We start from the raw sequence: 12,571 nt of genomic DNA on the forward strand, positions 1-12,571 counted from the left end.
CTGTCACAAAAACAAAACAGGTTGGAGACTCGGGAGTTAAGAGCACATGATATTCTTGCAGAGGACTGGAGCATGGTTCCCAGGACCTACATGGTGGCTCACAACCATCTGAAATTCCAGTTCCAGGAGATCCTATGCCCTCCTCTCAACTCTAAAGGCACAGGGTACAGGTGTGGTACACAGACATAAATGCGAGCAAACACTCAGACACATAAAGCAAAATAAATAAATCTGTGTTTGTATGTGTCTAGGCAACTAGTGGCACAGAAGGCCACCAGCGCTGACAAAGAACAAAAGGGAACTAAGAGCCAGAGGCTTGGCGCCCAGCTGAGGATGCTGGGAAGGACTCTGGCGGGTTTGAAGTGCGACTTCAGTAACAAGGAGTCCTGAAGGCTCCCCAGCTATGCTATGACCAAAACAGCTCCGGAACTGCTAAAGGATGGACTGTGGCAGAAGAGGGCTGCGGGGGCTGAAATAAACAAATGACTGTCCCTAGACTATGAGGGGAGACGGCAGGGGGGCAGGGGCAGGCTCCCTGTGGGAAATGGGTGCAGAATGGAGTGCATTCCGGGCAGAGGGTTGCCACTCTCTGCTAATGGCGTGTTGTTAGGGCGGGTTCTTTCTTCCTTTTTTTTTTTTTTTGTTTTTTTTGTTTTTTTTGTTTTTTCGAGACAGGGTTTCTCTGTATAGCCCTGGCTGTCCTGGAACTGTCTGGGTTTGTAGACCAGGCTGGCCTCGAACCCAGAAATCTGCCTGCCTCTGCCTCTACCTCCCAAATGCTGGGATTAAAGGCGTTCGCCACCACCTACCGGCTTTTTTTTTTTTTTTTTCCTTTTTTGAGACAGAGTTTTTCTATGTAGTTCTAGATGTTCTCGGACTCTTATACACAAGGCTGGCCTTGAACTCACAGAACTGCTTGTCTCTGCCACCAAATGTGTGGGATTAAAGTTGTAGCCACTACACCTAGTCCAGAGCCATCTCTATTCAGTGCAGGTAACTACAGTACAAATCCCTGGCCAAGGGATTAATCCTGGTTTTTCAAATTGACCTGGACCAGGAACGGAAGACTCTGGTTCTGCCTGTTGGACCAATCCTTTGCCCTTTCTGCTCGAAAGCCCCTTTCTCCTAGGTGTTTCTTGTGAGGAGGCTTAGACAAAGCACTCGTGCTCTGGGAGCCTGACAGGGCACTACAGAGCAAGGCGCCAGAGAGCTGGCGGGAGCTGGAACAAGAGTCACTCCTGGCGCCTTCTGACCATGCCGGAGGCACAGAGAGCGTGGCATCTACCCAGGGCGGTACCCGAGGACTGAGGAGCAGGCCAGGTGGGGTCGGCTCGCCAGCCGAGAAAGGACGTTCTCAGTTTGCTGGGGACATGCCCCACACTTGCGCCTTGAACTGAGGACCTCCGATCGCAGGTAGGGAAACACTAGAAGACGACGAAGCTCTTAAAAGGAGAGGCGTGGCCTACAACGTTGTCAAGGGGGCTCAGGGAGGTGTGCACAGAACCCGGCAGGATTACGTAATGGTGCCCGAATCCGGTAGCTCCGCCCAAGGCGTGGCCAAGGAGTCAAATTCCCGGAACTAGAGCAGTTTAAAAGGTTGTGAAACCGTGCAAGGGCCCGCCTAGGTTCTCTTACAGCTCTGCCTACGGTAGGGCGCGGCCAAGAAGCTGAGCTCGCAGATGCACGCAAAGTGGGAATTACGTCATGATGCAGGAGGAGGTCCCAAAGTCCCCGGAGGCTCCGCCAAGGCGTGGCTAAGAAGCCCACGTCCGGGTGCCTGGCAGTGGCTACGGCGGTTGAGTGATCCTGCGAAGAGCAAGCCTGTGGGGTGGCCCCGCCCAGGGCGTGGCAGGGGCTCACAGATCTGAAGGGGATTGTATATTGTCCCAGAGGAGGGACCAGTCCCACGTAGCGCTTCCCTGGTCCTGGTCAGGAACTGGTCTCTAAGCCGCTCACAGTGTCTGTAGGAATTGCGTAACGGCGCAAGGGGGCAGGGCTAGCGCTGTATGGCTACGCCCAGCCTGTTACCAAGCCAGCTAGTCCTACAGACCAGGCTCCAAGTGGCTGAAGGAAATGCGTAACGTGCAAGGGCTGGGGCCAGCACATCTGGCGGCTGCGTCCAAGAAGCAACTGCTTTGGGAGGGGGCTGAACTGACTCCCGGAGTACGTTAGGCCACGTGACCTAAAGCGGTGCCTCGATGTGGGGCGGGGGGGGGAAGGCGGAGCCCTAGTTGGACTTGACCGGGCTCTGGGAGGCGGGGCGTGCGCAGGACAGCCCTAGGAAGCACACCTTGCCGGCCGTGGGCATGCTCCGCTGGGCGCGAGCGTGGAGGGTCCCCCGTGGGATACTCGGTGACTCCTCTCCCAGGCGTTCGGCGGTTCCTGTCACGTTCTGTAGCAGCCGCAGTAGTGGCCACGGAAACGCCGATCTGAGGTCAGCCAAGGACACTGGGAGGGTTGCTCGCCACGGGTCCACTTCGCACGCGGCCCAGCTGGCCCCGCCCCTCCTTTGGCCTCGCCCCTTCTTTGGCCTCGCCCCTTTTCTCCTTCACTCTCCCCACCCCCTTACTCCTCGGTGCCCCCCCCACCTTCCAGGCCGCTGCCGCTGTCCTATAATCTTCTAGATGGAGACGCGACACTTCCAGCCATCGTCTTTTTGCATGGGCTCTTCGGCAGCAAAACCAACTTCAACTCCCTCGCCAAGGCGATGGTTCAGAGGACTGGCAGGAGGGTGAGCTTCCGGGTGGGGCGGTGCATGGGTGGGCGGGGGCTAAGGGATAAGGCTGAGGGCAGTGGACCTAGTTTCAATCACTCAGGTCTGGGGTTTTTTGTTTGTTTGTTTTTGTTTTTGTTTTTTTGTTTTTTTGAGACAGGGTTTCTCTGTGTAGCCCTGCCTGTCCTGGAACTCACTCTGTAGACCAGGCTGGCCTTGAACTCAGAAATCGGCCTGCCTCTGCCTCCCAAGTGCTGGTATTAAAGGCTTGCGCCACCACTGCCCGGCCAGGGCTGGGTTCTTGCTGACCTGAAAATGGAAAGTTTCAGAGCACACAGTAAACCAGAAAACATCTATGAAGAGGCCTGGTCCTGTAAGATGTCCCACAGTTAGTTCATTTATGTTACTGAAAGAAACATAACAGGTCTTTCTCAGGTCCCAAAGAAACCAAAAAGGGACAATTTTGTGGCACCTACTAGCATGGCAAAGCACACTCTAGCCTCCCGGCTTACTCTGTACCTGTGGCAGCTCTATGCTCTTGTCACCCCCGACCCCTTAAACTTTTCCAGTCCAGCGGCTTCCGGTCCCCCAGCTTCTCTTTCCTGTTAACCCAGCCATTTTCTCCCTTGGTACTCCGATCCTCCGTGAGCCTCGTTTGGTCCGCGTGCCCTCTCTCCTTGGCACCTGAAGTTATCATTTGGCCTCCACCATGGCACGTGCTTGCGCAAATGTAACTTGCACACATGCATACATGTGTGTATATAATAAAGCAACTGAGGAAGTTGCTCAAGATTCACTTCAGTGTATGCGCGTGCGCGCACACGTACTTATGTCTCCAGACTTCTCTCCCTGGCTGCTCCGTGGGCCCTACCAGGCTTTTCGTTGTCTGTAGTCAAGAGTAACACCATTCCCGTTTCACCCCCATCCCAGGTACTGACAGTGGATGCCCGGAACCACGGTGACAGCCCCCACAGTTCAGATGCAAGCTATGAAGCCATGAGTCAGGACCTTCAGGGCCTCCTCCCACAGCTGGGTCTGGTGCCCTGCGTCCTCGTTGGCCACAGCATGGGAGGAAAGACAGCCATGCTCTTGGCACTGCAGAGGGTGAGCTACACCTATCTGGGTCCTCGTAATGCACCCTGAGCCCATGGGTAATGGTGGGACTCATCCGCGCTTTGGATGGCCGGGGTCCAGAAACTCTGCTGGTGGCTCAGAGAGTTTGTCTGGGACCTGCTCTGGTCTGATTCTGTCTCGCAGCCAGATGTTGTGGAACGATTAGTTGCTGTAGACATAAGCCCGGTAGGAACCACACCTGGAACATACATTGGAGCCTTCATAGCAGCCATGAAAGCTGTTGAGATCCCAGAGAAGGTGTCGCACTCCCAAGCCCGAAAACTGGCAGATAAGCAGCTTAGCTCGGTTGTCAAGGTGACACACACACCCCCCCACACACACACACACATCTGACAGAGGAAAAAGTGGTGGGTGGGCCTCACCGGGAGCCCCTTCACAGCTGCATGCTCTCCCCACAGGAAGCGAGCATCAGGCAGTTCCTGCTCACTAACCTGGTGGAGGTAGGTGGGCGTTTCTCCTGGAGAGTGAACCTGGATACTTTAGCTCAGCACTTGGACAAGATTCTGACTTTTCCTCAGCAACTTGAACCCTACTCGGGGCCAACCCTCTTCCTGCTTGGTGGAAATTCTACATATGTACAGTAAGCCGGTGTGGGACCATAGGAAGGGGCATGCTTGGCCCACCCCACCCCCAGCTATGGGAGCCTGCGTGAGTGGGGGGGGCTTGGATGTGGGCACGGGGAGCCTGGCAAGGCCACTGGGCATGAAGGCTCATGCAGTGCTCTCTCTCTCCTGTTCTCTCCCTCCCTCTTCCCCCCTCCCCCCCACCTCTCCATTGTCTTCTTTAACCCCATCTCCATTGGTTTCACTCTGGCGGTCAGACCCAGCCACCACTCGGAGATTAGGCGACTCTTCCCTCAAGCCCAGCTTCAGACCGTGCCTAACGCTGGCCACTGGGTCCACAGCGACAAACCCCAAGACTTCATGGATGCCGTCACCAGCTTCTTGGCTTAAGAAGTAGCTCTTTGGGAGAGCAGCCAGGGGACTCTAGGCTTGGGATCTGTGCCTGTCTTGCTTCTGCACAGAAAAACTCAGGGGCACTGAGAGGGTCCAGGGGTACAGAAGTGGCCCATCACTTTAATGAATAAAGACAGTTCCCCCTTAAGCCCTGGATCCGTTTTCACCACCGTCGCCCCTACTGACCCCAGGAGATCGCCACTGTTGCCCCCACTGACCCCTGGACATCACCACCGTCGCCCCCACTGGCCCCGGGAGAGTGGAATCCAGGAACCCCTGCCCGCGCTTGTGTTCTCCCGTGCTCCCAGGGTGCCTCTGGACTCTTCCTGCAGCTGACTCCGCACCCGCTCTCGAACCATATGCTGCATGTCTTCCTGGGCACGGGGGAGAGAGCAGGTCCGAGGCAATCCCTGGGGGTGGGGTGGGGGGGGAGCGACGGAGGGGCGTCTTCCAGGTCTCCCGAGTCAGAGGCCCCACCCTACCTCCCAGGCCTCCACCTCCTGTTTCAGCTTCAGTTTCTCCTGCAGGACCTCCAGCAGCTGAGCCTCCACTGTGCGCAGCCTGGCTCGACAGGAGTCCAGCTCCTCTTCCACCGCGCGCTTCCTGCAGGCAGCAGGGATGGGGGGGGGGGTGTTCTAGTGGCTGTCTTCTGGAGATATCTGGAGTCCCCTTCCTCTCCTCTAGGAGGAGTGAGTCCCCCCATTTCCCCCTCCCCCACCCCCACCCGGAGTTTCTCTCACTTCGCAATGGCTTCATCCCTCTCCTGCAGTACTTGCGCCAGGGAAGGCTCCACCCGGGTGTCCCCCAGTGCTCCTGCCGCTTGGGATTCTGGGTTCTGTTGGAGGGTGATGGATGAGGAGGCAGAGACCTGGGGCTTGTCAGAAGTAGAAGCCTCACCCTGGGTCCTTCTGCCCTGCCCCTGCCCTGCCTCACGCTATTTCCACTCAGTCTTACCACCCTTTGCCTCCAGGGGGTGCTGCGCCCTATCTTGTAAAGGAAACCCTTAGTCTGGCTAACTGGGAAGTAGACCGGGGGACTTTGGGTCTTATTCAGGAATGGCCTGATTCAGCAGAATGGACAGTATCTGAAGCTCCCGAGGAGAAAGGAGTTCCCACACCGCCCAATGGAAATACTACTGAGTGCTCTGGGGTCGCTTACCTTTCTATGCTCTCAGAGAGGCAAGGCCTGGTGACTGAGACTTGTCAGTTGGTTGAGGCTAGAGGACAAGAGCCCTTTGCCCTTCCAGGCAAGGCACTCCCTAGCAGACTCCACCTACAGAAGGACAGCCTGGGGCAAGGAGCAAGTGCACCTCCCTCTTAAACCTTGGAAGGCCCCAAGCCTTTTCCCCAATTCTTGCTGGCCATCGCCTCCAGGGGGCGCCCCAACTACGTCTCAGAGGAACAAAGGCCCAGCATCACGCAGGTCCCCAGCACCAGGGGTTGACTCTGTGCTAGCTCTTCAAGGAATCCTCTGCCCCCAGAATTCTTATTCCACCTCAGGAGGAAAAAAAAAAAAAAAAAAACCAACAAACCCCAAGGAACAAGGCATGGTTACTTTTTTTTTTTCCTGATCTTTTTGTTTTGTTTTTCAAGACAGGGTTTCTCTGTGTCACCCTGGCTATCCTCTGAAGATCAGGCTGGCCTTGAACTCGGAGACCCACCTGCCTCTGCTGTCTAAATGCTGGGATTAAAGGCATGTGCCACCACTGCCTGGTTCATTACCAATAGCTTGGATCCCACCTTCCCTTTATGCTATTACTAGTCTACCCCAAACACGCAGTGCCTGGGAATCACTCTGACTGAGCTGAGCCTTTCCAAGCTGAGGGACTTTGGTTTGTTTGGAGATAGGGTTTCTCTGTGTGACACCACTGCTTGAATCTAAAATGACCAATCCATATTGGGAATAGAAAAATACGTTTGAGATTTTGAGCATCTCTTTTTTTTGTTGTTGTTGTTTGTTTGTTTTTGGTTTTTGGTTTTCTCTGTATAGCCCTGGTTGTCCTGGAACTCACTCTGTAGACCAGGCTGGCCTCAAACTGAGAAATCCACCTCCCTCTGTCTCCCAAGTTCTGGGAAAGAAGTTTTCCCTCTCCCCCTCCCTCACCCCCTCATTTCTTGGTGTAATCATACCTAAGGAATGAACACAAGCACATATACATACTAAGTATACATGCTAAGCAAGCTGCTGTCTAGCCATGCTCCAGCTCCATACCCTATTCCAGGGATTCTAGGCAAGTGCTCTACCACTGAGCCACGCCCCCAGCCCCTCCCTGGGGGATTCTAGGCAGGGGCTCTACCACTGAGCCACGCCCCAGCCCATAATATACCATTTTCTATAAGGGACTTGAGCATCTCAGCATCTTAGCCTTGGCTATCCTCTGTAGACCAGGCTGACCTTGAGTTTAGAGGAAACTCTGCCTGGTGAGTGCTAGGATTAAAGTCACCTGGCGCCTGTTTGGTCCATTTATTTATTTATTTATTTATTTATTTATTTATTTATTTATTTATTTATTTGCTTTATGTATACGAGTACACTGTAGTTGTTTTCAGAAACACCAGAAGAGGGCATCAGATCCCGTTACAGACGGTTGTGAGCCACTGTGTGGTTGCTGGGAATTGAACTCGGGACCTCTGGAAAAGCAGTCAGTGCTCTTAACCTCTGAGCCATCTCTCCAGCCCGGTTTACACCCTTAATCCTGCACTCGGAGGCACAGGCAGATCTCTTGAGTTTGAGGCCCACCTGGTCTACAGTGCTGAACTGAGTTATGCTGAACTAGGTCCTGCTCCTCTCCCCTCCCCCCCACAGGGTTTCTCTGTGTAGCCCTGGGAGTCCTGGAACTAGATCAGTAGAGGCAAAAATTACATTGAAAGTCTTCTCAGAAACTACATGGAAGATGCATTCTAAGCATATATGTGCTACCCTTTTCCCCCCTCTTCTGAATTCTGTGGGCACCTGGTGTGCTCTGGGAAAAAACAATCATATCCATTAAAAAGAAAAGAAATTGCTTTACAGGTTTTTTTTCCACTTCATTTTTGTGTTTCCTTATGCCATATCAAGAACGTTCCTTTGCAGCACAGAGGTAGCTCAGTGGCTAAGCCATTGTTGCAGAGGGCCAGAGTTCAGTTCTCTGCACCCTTGTCCGGTGGCTCGAGACCTCGAGTACTTCCAGCCCCAGAGGATCCGATGCCTCCGAAGGCATCCATGCACACAGTAAACGCCTTGGGGGGGTGTAGCTCCGCAGTAGAGCATCTGCCTAGAATTCTTCCTAGTGAGGGGTACATGTGTGAGACTCTGGGTTTTATCCCCAACACAGCCCTTTTCCTTCTCTGTCGCCCCCTTTCACTGGCAGCGGGAGTGTCACTGCTGGGGTGTCTTTGCCACCAGCTTCTGGAGGGAAGGCAGCTAGACAAGCAAAGCAGTACCACCTTTGGCCTGAAGATGGCAGCAGGCCCCAAGAGCAAAGATCCCATGAGCTGCCCTGGACCCCCCCCCAACGTGTGAAATGGAAACTCTACCCAGGGTGGCCGGCAATTCCTAGGGTTCCTTTGTAAACAAACGAACAAACAAAGAAACAAAATACCTGTTCACCTGACCCCGCATATGTCTTCTTCCCACTCTAGCGACACCTCTGGAATCAAGGGGCATGACCCCAGTGTGGGTGATGGTGGTAGCGGCACTGGCATGGAATCCCAGCATTGGTGAGGTGGAGGCCAAAGAAAAAGGAATTCAAGATCATCCTTGGTTACATATCGAGGTAAAGGCCGTAGCTGGCATAGTGGCCAAGCCTTTAATCCCAAGACTCAGAGGCAGAGACCAGCCTGGTCTACACAGCAAGTTCCAGAATAGTCAAGGCTACACAGAGACACCTTGTTTCAAAAAAAAAAAAGGGGAGGGATGGAGGGAAGGAAGGAAAGAAAGGAGGAAGAGGCTAGCCTGGGGTAAATGAGACACCGACGACTCTGCAGGTGCATCTGAATCTCAGGGCACACTTGTCTGTTGGCTTTCCCATGGAGCTGTGATGGGGAGCTCAGATTTAAGAATAACAACAACAGTCCACTGATCCTTTACCCAGTGGCATCCTAACCCTCCCCCTCTCTTGCCCCTCCCCGTCTCTCTGCCCTGTGAGATAGGCACCCTAAATGGCCTTGGCTGTTCTGGAACTCACTGTGTAAACAAAGCTGACTTTGAACTAGGTCTCAGCCTTCTGTATTTGCCTTCCCAGAATTGAGGTTAAAGGTATGAGCCACACAGAGTTTTATTTTGAATTTTAAGTATATGGGTGTTTTGCCTAATGCCTACGGAGGCCAGAAGAGGGTGTCAGATCCCCTGAGCTACCACCCTTCCTTATGGGAGCTGAGACGCAAACCCAGGTCTTCTGAAAGATCAGCAGGTGCTTATTTTTTATCAATCAATCAATCAATCAATCAATCTATTTATTGTTTTTTTTTCAAGACAGGGTTTCTCTGTATATTAATTTTTTGTTGTTTTTATCTATTCATTTATTCATTTTGAGACAGGGTTTCTCTGCAAAGCCCTGGCTGTCCTGGAACTCACTCTGTTGACCACTCTGGCCTGTGGACATGGGTCTGTGCGATAAGTGTGGGTGCCAATGGAAGCCAGTGATGTTGGATCCCCTGGGCTTGCAGTTACAAGTGCTCATGAGCTGCCAATATTGTACTGGGGACTGAAGTCAGTTCCTCTGCAAGAGCAACTCTCTCTATTATCCTCTGAGCCACCTCACTCACACACACACACACACACACACACACACACACACACACAAACTATAATAAAAGCATTTATTTATGTATTTTTTAAAGATTTATTTATTTATATATGTTGCGCACACTGTCACTGTAGCTGTCTTCAGACACACCAGAAGAGGGCATTAGATCCCATTACAGATGGTTGTGAGCCACCAAGTGGTTGCTGGGATTTGAACTCAGGACGTCTGGAAGAACAGCCAGTGCTCTTTTTGGGGGGGGGGAGGGGGTTCAAGACAGGGTTTCTCTGTATATCCTTGGCTATCCTGGAACTCACTTTGTAGACCAGGCTGGCCTTGAACTCAGAAATCGACCTGCCTCTGCCTCCCAAGTGCTGCGATTAAAGGTGTGCGCCACCACGCCCGGCTGCAGCCAGTGCTCTTTTTTTTTGTTTGTTTGTTTGTTTTGTTTTTTTTAAAGATTTATTTATTTATTACATGTAATGTACACTGTAGCTGTCTTCAGACACTCCAGAAGAGGGCGCCAGATTTTGTTATGGATGGTTGTGAGCCACCATGTGGTTGCTGGGATTTGAACTCAGGACCTTTGGAAGAACAGTCGGGTGCTCTTACCTGATGAGCCATCTCACCAGCCCACAGCCAGTGCTCTTAACCGCTGAGCCATCTCTCCAGCCCTATTTATGTGTTTATGTATTTATTTATTTATCTTTCAAGACAGGGTTTCTCTGTACAACCCTGACCGAATTCTGGAACTTGCTTTGTAGACCAGGCTGGCCTTGAACTCACAGAAATCCACTTACTTCTGTCTCCCAAGTGCTGGAACTAAAAGGCATGTGACACCACTGCCTAGCAATGTTTTTTTTTTTTTTAAAGACACTAACCATTATTCAAATACTGAGTTCTGTTGGCCCCACCTTTAGTAAGTGTCTACAATCCAGCTCTCTCTTTCACCATGGTTGTTTGCCACCCTGCCTTCGGGACACAACTTATGCATGTTACTGCACCTCCCCTCAACCCCTGTCGGCCTGTTAACCTGAAACCATCCTGTAAAAGCCTGTGGTGGATTCTAGGCATCCCCCTTCTGCTCCCGTGCCCAGCAGCGATAGGCTAAGGTCGCTTGAAGTGTCTTGAGCCCACTTCCTCCCTGGTCTCTGGCTTTGTCTCTTCTGAGGTCTTCCTTACCCACAATGCCTCAGGCTTCCTCAATTCCCACTGGGAGACAGAGGTTAGGGTTCTCTGAGTTTTGGGGCCAGCCTGTTCTACATAGCAAGTTCCAGGCCAGCCAAGGCTACATGGTGAAACCAGCAGGTCCCTGGGCTACACCAGGAGATTCACTTTGGGCTACATGAGATTCTAATTTGTTTGTTTGTTGTTTTAGTTTTTGGAGGCAATCTCTGTGTGTAGCCCTGGCTGTCCTGGAACTTGCTCTGTATGTAGATCAGGTTGATCTCAAACCCAGGGATCTCTCTATGTCTGCCAAAGGAGTGCTGGGATTAAAGGCGTGCCGTGCCCCACCATGCCTCCTAGTTGAGACTCTGAGTTAAAGAATATAAACATCAAAAGGAACTGGTGGGGGTGTAGGGGGAGGTTGGCTCAGTCAGTGAAGTGCTTGTTTTGAAGTGTGAGGATGAGTTGGATCATCAAAACCCACTCGAGAAAACTAGGGATGGTGGCAGGCAAGTCCTTGTAAGGCACAGTGCTGGGGCGGTGGAGGTAAGAGGATGGCCGGCCAGACCGCACATCACCTGCTCGGTTCCAGAGCAGTGACCTACTCTATCTCAAAAGTGTGTATATGGAGGGATGGGGGGGGGACCTGGGGGGCGAGGGTGGCTGGAGAACTGGCTCAGCAGTTAAGAACACTGCCTGCTCTTGCAGAAGACCAGGGTTCAACTCCTAGCAACCACATGGCAGCTCAAAGCTGTCTGTTCTCCAGCCCCAGGGAATCTGATGCTCTCCTTTGGTCTCCTTGGACACCAGGCATGCGTGTGCTGCCCATACATACACCTGCAGACAAAATACCCATACACACTTTTTTTTTCTGAGTTGTGTAGCCCTGGCTGTCCCAGAACTAGCTCTGTAGACCAGGTTGCCTCAAACTCAGAGATCTGCCTGCCTCTGCCTCCCAAGTGTTGAGATTAAAGGCGTGTGCCACCACATAAAATATTTAAGACAAAAGCAAGTTAACACAGGGATAGAAATTATATAATAAAGAATGCTTTAAAAAAAACTGTAGAAGCTGGGTGTGGTGGCGCACGCCTTTAATCCCAGCACTCGGGAGGCAGAAGCAGGTGGATTTCTGAGTTCGAGGCCAGCCTGGTCTACAGAGTGAGTACCAGGACAGCCAGGGCTAAACAGAGAAACCCTGTCTCGAAAAACCAAAAAAAAACAAAAACAAAAAAACAGAAACAAAAACAAAAACAAAAAACCCTGTAGAGCTGGGCAGTGGTGGCACATGCCTTTAATCCCAGCACTCAGGAGGCAGAGGCAGGCAGATTTCTGAGTTTGAGGTTAGCCTGGTCTACAGAGTGAGTTCCAGGGCAGCCAGGGCTACACAGAGAACCCCTGCCTTGAAAAACAAAAAACAAAAACAAAACAATAACTGAGAATGACTAGGGGGAAGTTCAAATTACAATACTCAAGCTAGGAGTCACACTGTGTCTGTAATTCCCATCCCCTGGGAAGCTGAGATAAGGTGATTATATCAAGTTTCCGGCTAGTTTAAGTGGGCTACATAGCAAGTTCTAAGCCAGCCTCAGTTACATAAAGAGGGTTATATAACCCTTTCTAGAGATCAGGAGTGTAACACCATGGTAGAGTTCCTTAGAATCCCACAGTGAGGGGCTGGGAGCATGACTCAGTGGTAGAGCCCCTGCCTAGAATCCCCCAGGGAGGGGCTGGGGGCGTGGCTCAGTGGTAGAGCCCCTGCCTAGAATCCCCCAGGGAGGGGGCTGGGGGCGTGGCTCAGTGGTAGAGCCCCTGCCTAGAATCCCCCAGTGAGGGGCTGGGGGAGTGGCTCAGTGGTAGAGCCCCTGCCTAGAATCCCCC

At 52.3% G+C, this 12,571-nt stretch overlaps 2 protein-coding genes across 3 annotated transcripts in view; one reads left to right on the forward strand and one right to left on the reverse strand.

Annotated features, from left to right (window-relative positions):
• The first annotated feature begins 1,890 nt into the window (after window positions 1-1,890).
• Abhd11 (abhydrolase domain containing 11) lies at window positions 1,891-5,188 on the forward strand. Of its 2 annotated transcripts, XM_021186983.1 has the most exons (6): window positions 1,891-2,434; window positions 2,596-2,731; window positions 3,644-3,817; window positions 3,971-4,141; window positions 4,246-4,427; window positions 4,668-4,951. In XM_021186983.1, exons 1-6 carry the CDS (start codon window positions 2,307-2,309, stop codon window positions 4,798-4,800), a joined length of 924 nt encoding a protein of 307 aa, XP_021042642.1. In that variant the 5' UTR covers window positions 1,891-2,306; the 3' UTR covers window positions 4,801-4,951. The 2 variants fall into 2 exon arrangements, with proteins under 2 accessions (XP_021042642.1, XP_021042643.1); XM_021186984.2 differs by lacking the exon at window positions 3,971-4,141 and having other exon boundaries at window positions 2,248-2,434; window positions 4,668-5,188.
• Window positions 5,006-12,571, reverse strand: part of LOC115063087 — an 11,389-nt gene continuing 3,823 nt past the window's right edge. The window contains exons 2-4 of the mRNA XM_029533874.1: window positions 5,544-5,737; window positions 5,286-5,406; window positions 5,006-5,177 (exon numbers count right to left, since the gene is read on the reverse strand). Coding sequence (XP_029389734.1) covers window positions 5,031-5,177; window positions 5,286-5,406; window positions 5,544-5,737 — 462 coding nt within the window. The 3' untranslated portion in view covers window positions 5,006-5,030. The remainder of the gene's footprint in view (window positions 5,178-5,285; window positions 5,407-5,543; window positions 5,738-12,571) is intronic.

The sequence above is a fragment of the Mus pahari genome, chromosome 23, assembly GCF_900095145.1.
Source record: "Mus pahari chromosome 23, PAHARI_EIJ_v1.1, whole genome shotgun sequence".
Classification (NCBI taxonomy): Eukaryota; Metazoa; Chordata; class Mammalia; order Rodentia; family Muridae; genus Mus; species Mus pahari.